Raw genomic sequence first — 13,933 nt, 5'->3', positions numbered from 1 at the left:
ACACAGAATTTTTTTCTCTTGAGGCAAAACAAGTTAAACAAGACTAGTAAGATATGACAGTGAGGATTACTTCAAAATTCCTTAAAAATTAGAAAGAGTCATTTTTTAAAATTCCAGAGAAGCAAAATCTGTTTATAGAAAAATGATACTTTCTCTAATATATAAAGAACCCCTAGAAATTAGTAAGAATATGACAAATGACACGTAACTCTAGTGTAAATTGGCAAAAGATATTAGTTGCTCACAGAAAAGGAAATACAAGTGATCCTGAAACATATGAAAAGATGCTCAGCCTCGTCTAAAAAGAAGCATGTAAATTAAAATTATATTAAGATTTTTTTTTGTCACCTAACAGGCAAAACTGAAAAGTCTGGAGTGGAGAGGAAGCGTTCTCATGTATTGCTGGTAACAGAGCCAACTGGTACCATCCTTTTGGACAACAATTTGACAGAAGTGTTCAAAAGTATAATTGTATACAGTTGACCCCTGAACAACACAGGAGGTAGGGGCGCTGACTCTTCTGCAGTCGAAAATCTGCCTATAATTTATAGTCTGTACTTGGTATCTGTGGTTCCACATCCCTGATTCAATCAACCGCCATGTAGTACTGTAGTGGGTATTAATGAAAAAAGTCCACGTATGATGGATCCATACAGCTCAACCCGTGCTGTTCAAGGGTCACTGTATACTTATTAATTCTTCAACCCTACTTCTGGTAATTGATCCTTCAGATATACTTGTACAGATGTGATGCGCATATTTATGTGTGTATATACGGGTTATAATATTTATAATGGCAAAAACACTGGAAACACCCCAAATGTCCGTAAGTAGGGACAGGTTAAATTCATACAATGTAAAACAATGTGGCTGCAGGAAAAGAGGGAAGCCACACTGGCCTCCTCTATACAGTGACATGAGAGGACCTACAGGATGCATTAATGAGAAAAGCAAGACCCAAAATTGTTTTTAATATGGGAAATATGAAAATATATATTCATAATTTCTTACATTTACATAAAGGAAAGAAACACAACAGAAACTAATAAGTGGGGGCCTGTGGTTGGGGCAATCGTTCTGGGGAAGTAGGCAGGTGGCAGACAGGGTGGGGAGGTTTTGTACTGTGCTCCTTTTTTATATGGTTTGATATTTTGAATTGCTTAAATTTATTATCTATTCAAAAATTGGACAAAGTATAATTTTTCCGAGCTATCAATCGCACTCCTTGGTATTTACCCAAAAGAGTTGAAACCCAGTGCCAGTGATGTTTAGGGCATTTTTATCCATAAATGCCCAAACTTGGAACAATCAAGATGTCCTTCAGTACATGAATGGATACATAAACAGGGGCACATCCAGACAATGGAATATTATTCAGTGGTAAAAAGAAATGAGCTATCAAGCCATGAAAAGACCTGGAGGAACCTTAAATGCATATTAGTAAATGAAGGAAGCCAATCTGAAAAGGCAACATCCTTTTCAGATGATTCCAATTACATGACATTCTGGAAAAGGCAAAACTATGGAGACAGTAAAAAGACTGGTGGTCGCCAGGGCTTAGGGAAGAGGGAGGGGTAAACAGGCAGAACACAGAGGATTTTTAGGGCAGTGATGCTACTCTGTGTGATACTGTAATGGTGGATAAATGTCATTATACTTTGTACAGACCATAGAATGTGCAACACCAAGAACGAATCCTAACGTAAACCATGGACTTTGTGTGATAATGATGTGTCAGCTTAAGTTCATCAAACTGTAACGAATGTACCACTCTGGTGGCGGATGTTGATAAGGGGGGAGACTGCACATGTGTCAGGGCAGGGGATGTATGGGAAATCTCTGCACCTTCTGCTCAGTTTTGCTATGAACCTGAAACTGCTCTTAAAAAATGAAGTCTATCAAGCAAAGCAAAACAAAGTATGTCCTCATGGCTCAGACTTTCTTCTCTTCCCTCAGACTTTCTAAGGCACTCTTTGGGGGTAGAATAAGGAGGTGGAAAGTGGGGTGGGAGAGATGGACCCTGGCACTAATATTTTCTCCTCTGGGAACGTATATCTTCTTCCCCAGGACTCCCCTGATGGGTCTGCTTAAGTGCTGCATGAAAAGGCTCGTAGATTTGCTCCCTTTGCCTCAGTCTATTATCTTGTCTCTCCTTGACTCCTCTCAGGGCAACTCAGGAAGCATTTATCACATCTACTCTCATCCACAAGCACCAAGCTTGCCTGGAGTATCTTTTTTGGTAGTCAGCACCCATGCCTTACATTCACCTAAACACGTTATTCTTTTGGACCCCCATTACCTTTTATATATTATGTGTCTGTGGTTGCACTTGTACATAATATTAATAACTTAAATACATACATACATATATATATATATATATATATATATATATATATATATATATATATATAAGCATTTCTCTTATCTGTATGGTTCTTAGCCTATTAAAAGCTTTGTTCTAAATATTCAGTTTTTTTTTTCTGCCCCTTCTCTATATAAGCAAGGATATTTTCATGAGAGGACAACTTGCAAAGACTGCACTTTTATCTATTTTTATTGAAGTATAATTGACATAAAATAAATTGCTCAATTTGATAAGTTCAGAGATACACACACACACACACATACACACACACACACACACACACACACATACCCTAATTTATATATGCCTACCAGAAGAGTCACATAAATAACGTCTGTTTTAAACATTCAATAAAATTCCGGGCAGCAGACATTCACTGAACCAAAATACATACTAGTCACAGTCTCTGATCTCATGAAGTTCCCAATCTGTTAGTTCAATTTGCAATACATCATAGTACTTTCCAGACACATTTAAAAAATGCTTTTGTGTGTTTATTTATCAATAAAGATAAATTCTATTCACACCAAAATAAACCAAATACTCCATGTTTTCTCCTCTAGAAACTTGGTGGGCCAAATGACTATCTTAATTGTTCCTTTCTGCATCAACTTTATTCATTTCCACCCTTTTCATATTCTCCTCTGCTTTATTTCCCTAGGACTTAAGATTTTAGATATTAACATGAGGAAGTTAGGCTTCTTTATGAACCCACAACTGAAACGTTTATAAAGAGCTGTGTTCTCACTTAAAATCCATTAGTGAGAGCACTTAGAGGATGCTTCTTGTTTAGTTAAAAAAAAAAGAAAAAGAAAAAAAATCCATCTTAAATTAAGTATCTATAGTCTTTCATAACATAGAAGTTATTTAGAATTCTCAGTAAAAGTGCAAAGGGTCCTTGGGGCAGCCAAGAAAATAAAAGAATTCTCAGCACATGGTGTACTTTCAGAAGAAAAATATTAAGAGTAAAAATAGTTTCTAAACCCAGTCATTCTTTGGGATTGATAACTTATTCCTGATGGTCCCCCAAAAGAGAGGAAGGGGAGAAAAAGAATATACTTGGATCCTGTAACAGTAATTATTCATAGCTCTTTTCCCTCATAAAATAATGGACTATTAGATCTTCCATAAAATCCGTTTCAGTAATTTAATGGTAGGTCTGCATTATATAATCCATGTTTTGTAAACAAGAAAAGAAGAAAAAAACAAAAAGATTATTTTACAATAATTCATTCCACTAATTTTTATTAAATTTCCAATTCCAAACCTTTCATCCCTCCTATAAAAATTAAATAGCCCATTTTGAGATTCTTCTTCCATTAAGCATAATTATTAAAACTGAAAGCTTCTTGACTGCCACCTACTGGTAAGAAAAAAGTGACAACTTATTTTATATAAAAGTTCTGCATTTTCCCTCAGATTTTCTGGTTTAGGGGTTTAAATATTTAACATTTAAAAAGATGGAATGCTGAACATATAGAACATTTTATATGTTTAAACTCAAATTAATTGACCATGTATTACTAGATTTTAAAAAAATAAATAAAAATATGATTTTTCCTTTTTACAATGTAATACTTTCCCTAGTATTATTACTAGAAGTCACACAGATGGATTATAGTAGCTTGATTTAAAGTTTGTCTTTATAGACATGGATGCTAGTCTAACTGATGATGAAATGAAAGGTTACTTCAAGATTAGCCAGTCAAATCAAACGAAGAACATAGGGTGAAAGACTCTCACGAGGGTTGTCATTCAGTCTATCTTTGCCGACAAATAAACTGTGAAAACCAAAGGACAACTCCAATAAGAGGTCAAATACACAATGGCAAAAGTAACCAGAATTTTCCCAGGTAATATATTAGCTCGAGGGGGAATATTTATATATTCACCCTTTTCATATCAGAAGCACTTAGTCATTTGTAATTAGTGAAACATACCTGGCTTAAAATGTGGTAAAGAATGAACTCCAGGCCACGTGTCCTCATTTGGCGTTCCAAGAACCTAGTGGAGAGCAGGAAATTGTGGAAACAGACTTATTATTTCCAAAGCACTCAAGATTCTCCAGTGCAGACAACAGTACACTGCATATGATGAAACTCTGGATTTTTTTCCCCCATTATCGTGTGCCAGGGATTTTATTTCAGTAAAACAAACCCAGCTAAAGAGCCACCCGAGTCGAATGTCTGTGTTTTAACAAATGCAGCTGAATGCGGTAAGACAAGTTAAATCTGCTGCATTTTATCAACTCCAAACTTAGTAAGTAGGCTTACGACTCAAAGAATGAGCTGTCATCTTCATGGAACTGAATAAAGTATGTATGTGTCCCTCATGATTCTTTCATGAGCTTTTATCCTTCACTCTAGTATCAGACGTGTCATCATTTAAAAGTTCTAAGAATTCTGTCATTTCTTCCCCCACATCCTCTGTCTGGGCATCAGAACGTTTCAAAGAAGCAGAACAGACAGCTTGGGATGCTCACATTCTTCACTGGCCATACTATTTGTTAGAGTTAACATCTTTAGTCACATGATATATAGTTTCCTCATCCCCAAATACTGTTCTCCCTACACTGTCTTTCTCTATCCATACTTTCAGCTTCTTTCCGCATGTACTTTTCTATCCCCACAGTGTTTGATCTGGTCAAAGGCATTAAAAGGCAATTCTGTTTCACGTATAACGAGCACACTGTATTCGAATTTTCAGTTCCATCATCTATTGCTATTATACTCAATGATCATGGTAAATCACTGATGGAGAACAGTGGAGATGAAAGGTTTAAGAGCCCAGATCATGGAGACAGACTCCTCTGATCCCCTACTTACTAGCCATGGGACTTCATCAAGCTTCAATTTCCTCCTATGTAAACTAGGGGTGATGATAACAGCACCTTTTTCATCTGTGGGAGAATACTACCTGGTATGCAGTAAGCACTATGTAAGGATCAGATACTATTCAAAGCACCCACAGAAAATGGGGTCAGGTCAAGGAGGTGCCGGCAATGGAGGAGAATCCAGCCCACCCACTTTTTCCATAGGGATTCCCTGATCTGGGGGTCAGTGCCAAATGCTGTAACTCAGACTATGATGGACCAATATGACAGCCAAATGAGTTAGAAAGGGGAAGAGATAAAGCCAGAAGCTGGCAAAACTGGAGGAATGGCAGACATCATGGGGGGAGATGACACCTATTCACTCATCTCTGAGGATTAGCAGATACTACTGGGCAATAAGGAAATACAGAGCTCTGGCTCTTTATGCATAGACTTCCTAGCGGGTACAGGGCTGTGAAGGCAAGGCGGGGCACACATACAGCAAGTGACTCACTCACTGCTTCCTGCTCTGGCGAATCAGGGTTAATAAACACATGTATTACGTTCCTCACTGAAACACGGAATTCACTGAAACACTGGGTGTGAACACAGTGTTCAGGGGATCAGACAATACAGTTCTTGCAAGCACTAATTAACATTAACAGGCAGATCTACATAAACAAGGTCACACTACTGATGGGCTAGGTGGGGATGGAAGGCGATAGGTGAGAGAGGGCTCCAAGAGTTGTAAGATAGGAAAAGAGACAAAGACAAGCCTGATATAAACAACTGTGACAACAGTGTCTCTGCAAAAGGCATGTCTTCCTTTCTTTCCACTAATTCTGATCATTATTTCAAGACAGGGAGACAGTCAGGTGTGCGTGCGGGCAGCACACAGCTCATCTGGGGGATGCTCCTCTTTTGAGCTCCCACTGAATTCTGCGTGAAGGACAAAGGGGTTTGACAGTATTAAACTTTAGCAACTAAAGGGAGAAACTCTCAGCTCAAAATCACATCTTGATCATGATAAATCCATCACATATGAAATAGACCCTCTAAGGTTTTATAAACAATGTCCGCCAGAACATGAAACTTGTTCTCTCACTCCTAGTAAAGGTATGATTGATACCCTGACTGTACCTGTTTCTACAATGTTTATGTTAACAAAGCTTTTGCACAGGCACTATCCTCATCCAGATCCAGTGTTCTGTTTCAAAGTGATTATCAAATACTATGGCCATCCCATAAAAATTACCTGCAAAGAAAAAATACATCAGACTTTTTTTGAGTTATTATAGCATTGACTGATGAGATTCCACACCTCAAATTATTCTCCTGTCAACAACTCCTAGGCCATTTGCACAGGAAATAGAAAGTAGGCAAAGGAAAAGAAGAATTAGAAGTCAATGTTGCTTCCTGTAAAAGCCTTTTTGGGAAAGGCAATTTGGGTTAAATGTATGGTTAGAGACGATAGGCTACTTGTGCACTAGGGAAAGTGGGTGTGTATTGCCTCTGATGTCAGATTTTCCTTTGTATTAATAACTAAGAAATTCCACTACCAAGATACTTTGAAGTTAGAAGGAAAAAGAGGTACTCTCTAAAAGTCAAAAATAATCTTTTGCAAAAAACCCAAAAAAACAGTGCAGAAGATAATTACATCTCAACATGTAAAATGTGTGCCTCAACATTTAAAGTGTGGTCCCCATATCTGTATATAAGCAGGCTTCTAATATCTGAGGTCACCCTCAGTCTTGAAACAACATGCTGTGATATGTGAAAAAGTCCTCTATGTGTTCATTTAAGCTGCTTCGCCTTAAACCTGTGCCCGTGGCTTGTATGTCTCCCTGTCCCTTTGTTGGTTCATCTCTGCACTCAGTTAACATTTACTGTGTTCATCATGGAAGACAGAAGGATGAGACTGGGCTCTGCCTTGAGGCGCTCGCTCCTACTCTGGTGAGAAAGAGGAGCGGGACAGTGATGAGCTGCCTTCGACATAAGAAGAGCTCTCTCAGAAGTGTGAGGAGAAGGGGGCAAGAGCCCAAAGCAGGGTGTGCTTGAGGCTACCTGGGGGCGGGGAAAAGCTGCCAGGGAGAGGATCTTTCAGGGGGAGACGGAACACAGAGTGATGGTTGGCCAAGTAAAGAAAGTGGGTGGGTGGGGGCCCAAGGGGAGGGACAGCTGAGTATTCTGGTTATAAGGAAAGGCTATATTAAAATAATCTTGGGCTTCCCTGGTGGCGCAGTGGTTGAGAGTCCGCCTGCCGATGCAGGGGACACGGGTTCGTGACCCGGTCCGGGAAGATCCCACATGCCGCGGAGCGGCTGGGCCCGTGAGCCATGGCCGTTGAGCCTGCGCGTCCGGAGCCTGTGCTCCGCAACGGGAGAGGCCACAGCTGTGAGAGGCCCGTGCACAGCAAAAAAAATAAAAATAAAATAAATGTAACAGTAAACTGTAAAGTGCCCTAAAGATGTAACTGTCACTGGCAAAGCACATTAACAATTCCCAGGGAATAAAAATAGTATCTAGGTAATGAAATAAAGTCTAACCTTGTTTCTTCGCCGTGGCGCTTCGTCTAGTTTCACTTGCTCACAGGGAGCCACGGGCAGAGGCCTCACACCAGCCCTTTGGCGCAGAGTTCCTGGTGCAGAACCGCCCTGCCGACACCTCGGCTCAGGACCGTGTGCACAAGCGCCGAGCACTGAACGACGCGATTCAAGATGGCGGTGGCGGGCTGTGTGCAGAGGCTGCGCCCAGCACCGCGATGATCTGGAGCCTGAGCCGTGCAGCCCCGCCCACCCCTCAAGAGCTCTGCCTCTTCCCCCCAATGCCCCGCCCTATAAAACAGCCCTGTCCGCGGCCTGTCGGGGAGCGTGTGTGCTCTAGAGCCGGAGCTTATCCCTCTCCATTCTCTGATCAAAAGAGCTTTCCGGGCTTCCCTGGTGGCGCGGTGGTTGGGAGTCCGCCTGCCGATGCAGGGGACATGGGTTCCTGCCCTGGTCCGGGAGGATCCCACATGCCGCGGAGCGGCTGGGCCCGTGAGCCATGGCCGCTGAGCCTGCACGTCCGGAGCCTGTGCTCCGCAACGGGAGAGGCCACAACAGTGAGAGGCCCGCGCACCGCCAAAAAAAAAAAAAAAAAAATCTCCATTGTTTAAGTTCTCATGATGCTCCTGCCCCCATGCCTTCCCAAGGTGGTTTCCTCTTCTGGAATGCCCTGTCTCCACTGGCCAGGTTAACTCCTACCTCTGTTTCTAGCTTCATGGGTCACCTTTTCCTGAAAGACTTCCTGGACTCTCTGGTCCAAGTTACCTGCTGTGATCTCTGTGTTCTCTGAGGGCTTTGTTCAGACTTCCATTATAGGACCACTCACTGCCTCATAAGTGTTAGATCACTCATCTGTCTCTCCACCAGACCATGGACCTCCAAGTAGAGACCATGACATTTATCTCTGGATCCCTAGTGCCTACCATGTGCCTGGTACCAAACATGCACACAGTAAATGTTGAATGAATGAAGGAACGAATGAATGGTGTGTCTGGGTAACTGCGAAGTTTCGTGGGCTTTATTGTTGGCTGGGTTATGGGATGGGAGGCTAGGGCCAGATACTGAATGCATGAAGACTGCATTTTATCTCTCTTTCAAGTTGTCACAAACTGCAGGCCACATGACCCACTGGAGGACTGTAAATTTCATTTAGAGTGTTGATATCAGCATTTTTCAAAAGATGAAATCCAAGAGAAGATGTCAGAGGGTAACAGACACAGTAAAGATGCATGTTGTTTTTATGAAGCAACATTTTATTCAACTTTTATTCATGTTATATCTGTGCATGTACATATGTATGTGTACATTGTGAGTCATGATGTAAAATGCATTTCTTACTGTTTAAGAGCCAGCCGATAGGGAAGAAGAAAGCTGAAATCAAGAATGCAAGTTTGGGGGCTGAGGGCAATGAGTTTAGTTCTGGGCCTATTAAATGTTAGAAATGTCTGCAGGTCAAGACAAAGGGCCTTTAAAGGACAGGTGGAAATACAGATATGGATCCTGGGAGAGGGATTTAAGATCAAGAAAAACATTTAGCATATATACATTTGTAGAAAGCAAATACCAAAATAGCAGCTCCAAAATGGTCTCACTTCCCTATATTCACATGTATACAGTTCCCAAAGGGTGTCTCTGATTTCCTGGACTTTTGGCATCTGTTAAGAAAAACAAGGGGAGCCTGAACCAAGATGCTGGAGTAGAAGGACGTGATTTCACTCCCTCTTGTGAGAACACCAGAATCACAACTAGCTGCTGGACAATCATTGACAGGAAGACACTGGAACTCACCAAAAAAGATACCCCACATCCAAAGACAAAGGAGAAGCCACAATGAGACGGTAGGAGGGGTACAATCACAGCAAAATCAAATCCCATAACTGCTGGGTGGGTGATTCACAGACTGGAGAACACTTATACCACAGAAGTCCACCCACTGGAGTGAAGGTTCGGACCCCTACATCAGGCTTCCCAACCTGGGGGTTCAGCAATGGGAGGAGAAATTTCAAGAGAATCAGACTTTGAAGGCTAGAGGGATTTGATTGCAAGACTTTGAAAGGACTGGGGGAAACAGAGACTCCACTCTTGAAGGCACACACAAAGTAGTGTGCGCATGGGACCCAGAGGAAGGAGCAGTGAACCCAGGAGAGACTGAACCAGACCTACCTGCTAGTGCTGGAGGGTCTTCTGCAGAGGTGGGGGGTGGCTGTGGCTCACCATGGAGACAAGGACATGGGCAGCAGAAGTTCTGGGAAGTATTCCTTGGCGTGAGCCCTCCCAGAATCTGCCATTAGCCCCACCAAAGAGCCCAGGGAGGCTCCAGTGTTGGGTTGCCTCAGGCCAAACAACCAACAGGGAGAGAACCCAGCCCCACTCATCAGCAGTGAAGCGGATTAAAGTTTTACTGAGCTCTGCCCACCAAAGCAACACCCAGCTCTACTCACCACCACTCCTTCCCATCAGGAAACCTGCACAAGCCTCTTAGATAGCCTCATCCACCAGAAGACAGACAGCAGAAGCAAGAAAAATTACAATCCTGCAGCCTGTGGAACAAAAACCACATTCACAGAAAGACAGACAAGATGAAAAGGCAGAGGGCTATGTACCAGATGAAGGAACAAGATAAAACCCCAGAAAAACAACTAAATGAAGTGGAGATAGGCAACCTTCCAGAAAAAGAATTCAGAATGATAGTGAAGATGATCCAGGACCTCGGAAAAAGAATGGAGGCAAAGACCGAGAAGATTCAAGAAATGTTTAACAAAGACCTAGAAGAATTAAGGAACAAACAAACAAAGATGAACAATATAATAACTGAAATGAAAACTACACTAAAAGGAATCAATAGCAGAATAACTGAGGCAGAAGAACGGATAAGTGACCTGGAAGACAGAATGGTGGAATTCACTGCTGCAGAACAGAATAAAGAAAAAAGAATGAAAAGAAATGAAGACAGCCTAAGAGACCTTGGGGACAACATTAAACGCAACAACATTCGCATTATAGGGGTCCCAGAAGGCAAAGAGAGAGAGAAAGGACCAGAGAAATATTTGAAGAGATTATAGTCAAAAACTTCCCTAACATGGGACCGGAAATAGCCACTCAAGTCCAGGAAGTGCAGCGGGTCCCATACAGGATAAACCCAAGGAGAAATATGCCAAGACACATAGTAATCAAATTGGCAAAAATTAAGGACAAAGAAAAATTATTGAAAGCAACAAGGGAAAAATGAGAAATAACATACAAGGGAACTCCCATAAGGTTAACAGCTGATTTCTCAGCAGAAACTCTACAAGCCAGAAGGGAGTGGCATGATATACTTAAAGGGATGAAAGGGAAGAACCTACAACCAAGATTACTTTACCAGGCAAGGATCTCATTCAGATTCAATGGAGAAATCAAAAGCTTTACAGACAAGCAAAAGCTGAGAGAGTTCAGCACCACCAAACCACCTCTACAGCAAATGCTAAAGGAACTTCTCTAAGCGGGAAACACGAGAGAAGAAAAGGACCTACAAAAACAAACTCAAAACAATTAAGAAAATGGTCACAGGAACATACATATCGATAATTACCTTAAACGTGAATGGATTAAATGCTCCAACCCAAAGACAAAGGCTTGCTGAATGGATACAAAAGACCCATAATATATGCTGCCTACAAGAGACCCACTTCAGACCTAGGGACACATACAGACTGAAAGTGAGGGGATGGAAAAAGATATTCCATGCATATGGAAATCAAAAGAGAGCTGGAGTAGCAATACTCATATCAGATAAAATAGACTTTAAAATAAAGAATGTTACAAGAGACAAGGAAGGACACTACATAATGATCAAGGGATCAATCCAAGAAGAAGATATAACAATTACAAATATATATACACCCAATATAGGAGCACCTCAATACATAAGGCAACTGCTAACAGCTATAAAAGAGGAAATCAACAGTAACACAATAATAGTGGCGGACTTTAACACCTCAGGTACACCAGTGGACAGATCATCCAAAATGAAAATAAATAAGGAAACAGAAGCTTTAAATGACACAATAGACCAAAAGATTTCATTGATATTTATAGGACAGTCCATCAAGAACAGCAGATTACACTTTCTTCTCAAGGGCACACAGAACATTCTCCAGGATAGATCACATCTTAGGTCACAAATGAAGCCTCAGTAAATTTAAGAAAACTGAAATCATATCAAGCATCTTTTCTGACTGCAACGCTATGAGATTAGAAATGAATTTCAGGGGAAAAAATGTAAAAAACACAAACACATCACGCCTAAACACTACGTTACTGAATAACCAAGAGATCACTGAAGAAATCAGAGAGAAAACCCAAAAATACCTAGAGACAAATGACAATGAAAACACGAAAATCCAAAACGTATGGGATGCAGCAAAAGCAGTTCTAAGAAGGAAGTTTATAGCTATATAAGCCTACCTCAAGAAACAAGAAAAATCTCAAATAAATAATCTAATCTTACACCTAAAGGAACTAGAGAAAGAAGAACAAACAAAACCCAAAGTTAGTAGAAGGAGAGAAATCATAAAGATCAGAGCAGAAATAAATGAAATAGAAACAAAGAAAACAATAGCAAAGATTAATAAAACTAAAAGCTGGTTCTTTGAAAAGATAAACAAAATTGATAAACCATTAGCCAGACTCATCAAGAAAAAGAGGGAGAGGACACAAATAAACAAAATTAGAAATGAAAAAGGAGAAGCTACAACAGACACTGCAGAAATACAAAGCATCCTAAGAGACTACTACAAGCAACCCTATGCCAATAAAATGGACAACCTGGAAGAAATGGAATTCTTAGAAAGGTATAACCTTCCAAGACTGAACCAGGAAGAAATATAAAATATGAGCAGACCCATCACAAGTAATGAAATTGAAACTGTGATTAAAAATCTTCCAAAAAACAAAAGTCAAGGATCAGATGGCTTCACAGGTGATTATATCAAACATTTAGAGAAGAGCTAACACCCATCCTTCTCAAAGTCGTCCAAAATATTGCAGAGGAAGGAACACTCCCAAAGTCATTCTATGAGGCCACCATTACCCTGAAACCAAAACCAGACAAAGATACTACAAAAAAAGAAAATGAAAGACCAATATCACTGATGAATATAGATGCAAAAATCCTCAACAAAATACTAGCAAACAGAATCCAGCAACACATTAAAAGGATCATACACCATGATCAAGTGGGATTTATCCCTGGATGCAAGGATTCTTCAATATATGCAAATCAATCAATGTGATACACCATATTAAAAATTGAAGAATAAAATCCATATGATCATCTCAATAGATGCAGAAAAAGCTTTTGACAAAATTCAACACCCATTTATGATAAAAACTCTCCAAAAAGTAGGCATAGAGGGAAACTACCTCAACATAATAAAGGCCATATATGACAAACCCACAGCAAACATCATTCTCAATGGTGAAAAACTGAAAGCATTTCCTCTAATATCAGGAACAAGAAAAGGATGTCCACTCTCACTACTATTATTCAAAATATTTTTGGAAGTCCTAGCCACAGCAATCAGTGAAGAAAAAGAAATAAAAGGAATCCAAATTGGAAAAGAAGAAGTAAAACTGTCACTGTTTGCAGGTGACATGATACTATACATAGAGAATCCTAAAGATGCCACCAGAAAACTACTAAAGCCTATCAATGAATTTGGTAAAGTTGCAGGATACAAAATTAATGCACAGAAATCTCTTGCATTCCTATAATCTAATGATGAAATATCTGAAAGAGAAATTAAGGAAACACTGCCATTTACCATTGCAACAAAAAGAATAAAATACCTAGGAATAAACCTACCTAGGGAGACAAAAGACCTGTATGCAGAAAACTATAAGACATTGATGAAAGAAATTAAAGATGATACCAACAGATGGAGAGATATACAATGTTCTTGGATTGGAAGAATCAATATTGTGAAAATGACTATACTACTCAAAGCAATCTACAGATTCAATGCAATCCCTATCAAATTACCAATGGCATTTTTTATGGAACTAGAACAAAAAAATCTTAAAATTTGTATGGAGACACAAAAGACCCCAAATAGCCAAAGCAGTCTTGAGGGAAAAAAATGGAGCTGGAGGAATCAGACTCCCTGACTTCAGACTACACTACAAAGCTACAGTAATCAATACAATATGGTACTGGCACAAAAACAGAAA

General features: G+C 40.2%; 1 protein-coding gene across 4 annotated transcripts in view; it reads right to left on the bottom strand.

Annotated features, from left to right (window-relative positions):
* The window catches only part of CDK14 (cyclin dependent kinase 14), a 593,024-nt gene that overhangs the window by 133,591 nt on the left and 445,500 nt on the right, over window positions 1-13,933 (bottom strand). For all 4 annotated transcript variants that reach the window (XM_007452057.1, XM_007452058.1, XM_007452056.1 and 1 more), the window contains one exon: window positions 4,309-4,372. In XM_007452057.1, the coding sequence (XP_007452119.1) occupies window positions 4,309-4,372 (64 nt within the window). The remainder of the gene's footprint in view (window positions 1-4,308; window positions 4,373-13,933) is intronic.

Source organism: Lipotes vexillifer, unplaced genomic scaffold (genome assembly GCF_000442215.2).
Source record: "Lipotes vexillifer unplaced genomic scaffold, Lipotes_vexillifer_v1.1 scaffold161, whole genome shotgun sequence".
NCBI lineage: Eukaryota > Metazoa > Chordata > Mammalia > Artiodactyla > Lipotidae > Lipotes > Lipotes vexillifer.
This window is presented reverse-complemented; position numbering and strand designations above follow the sequence as displayed.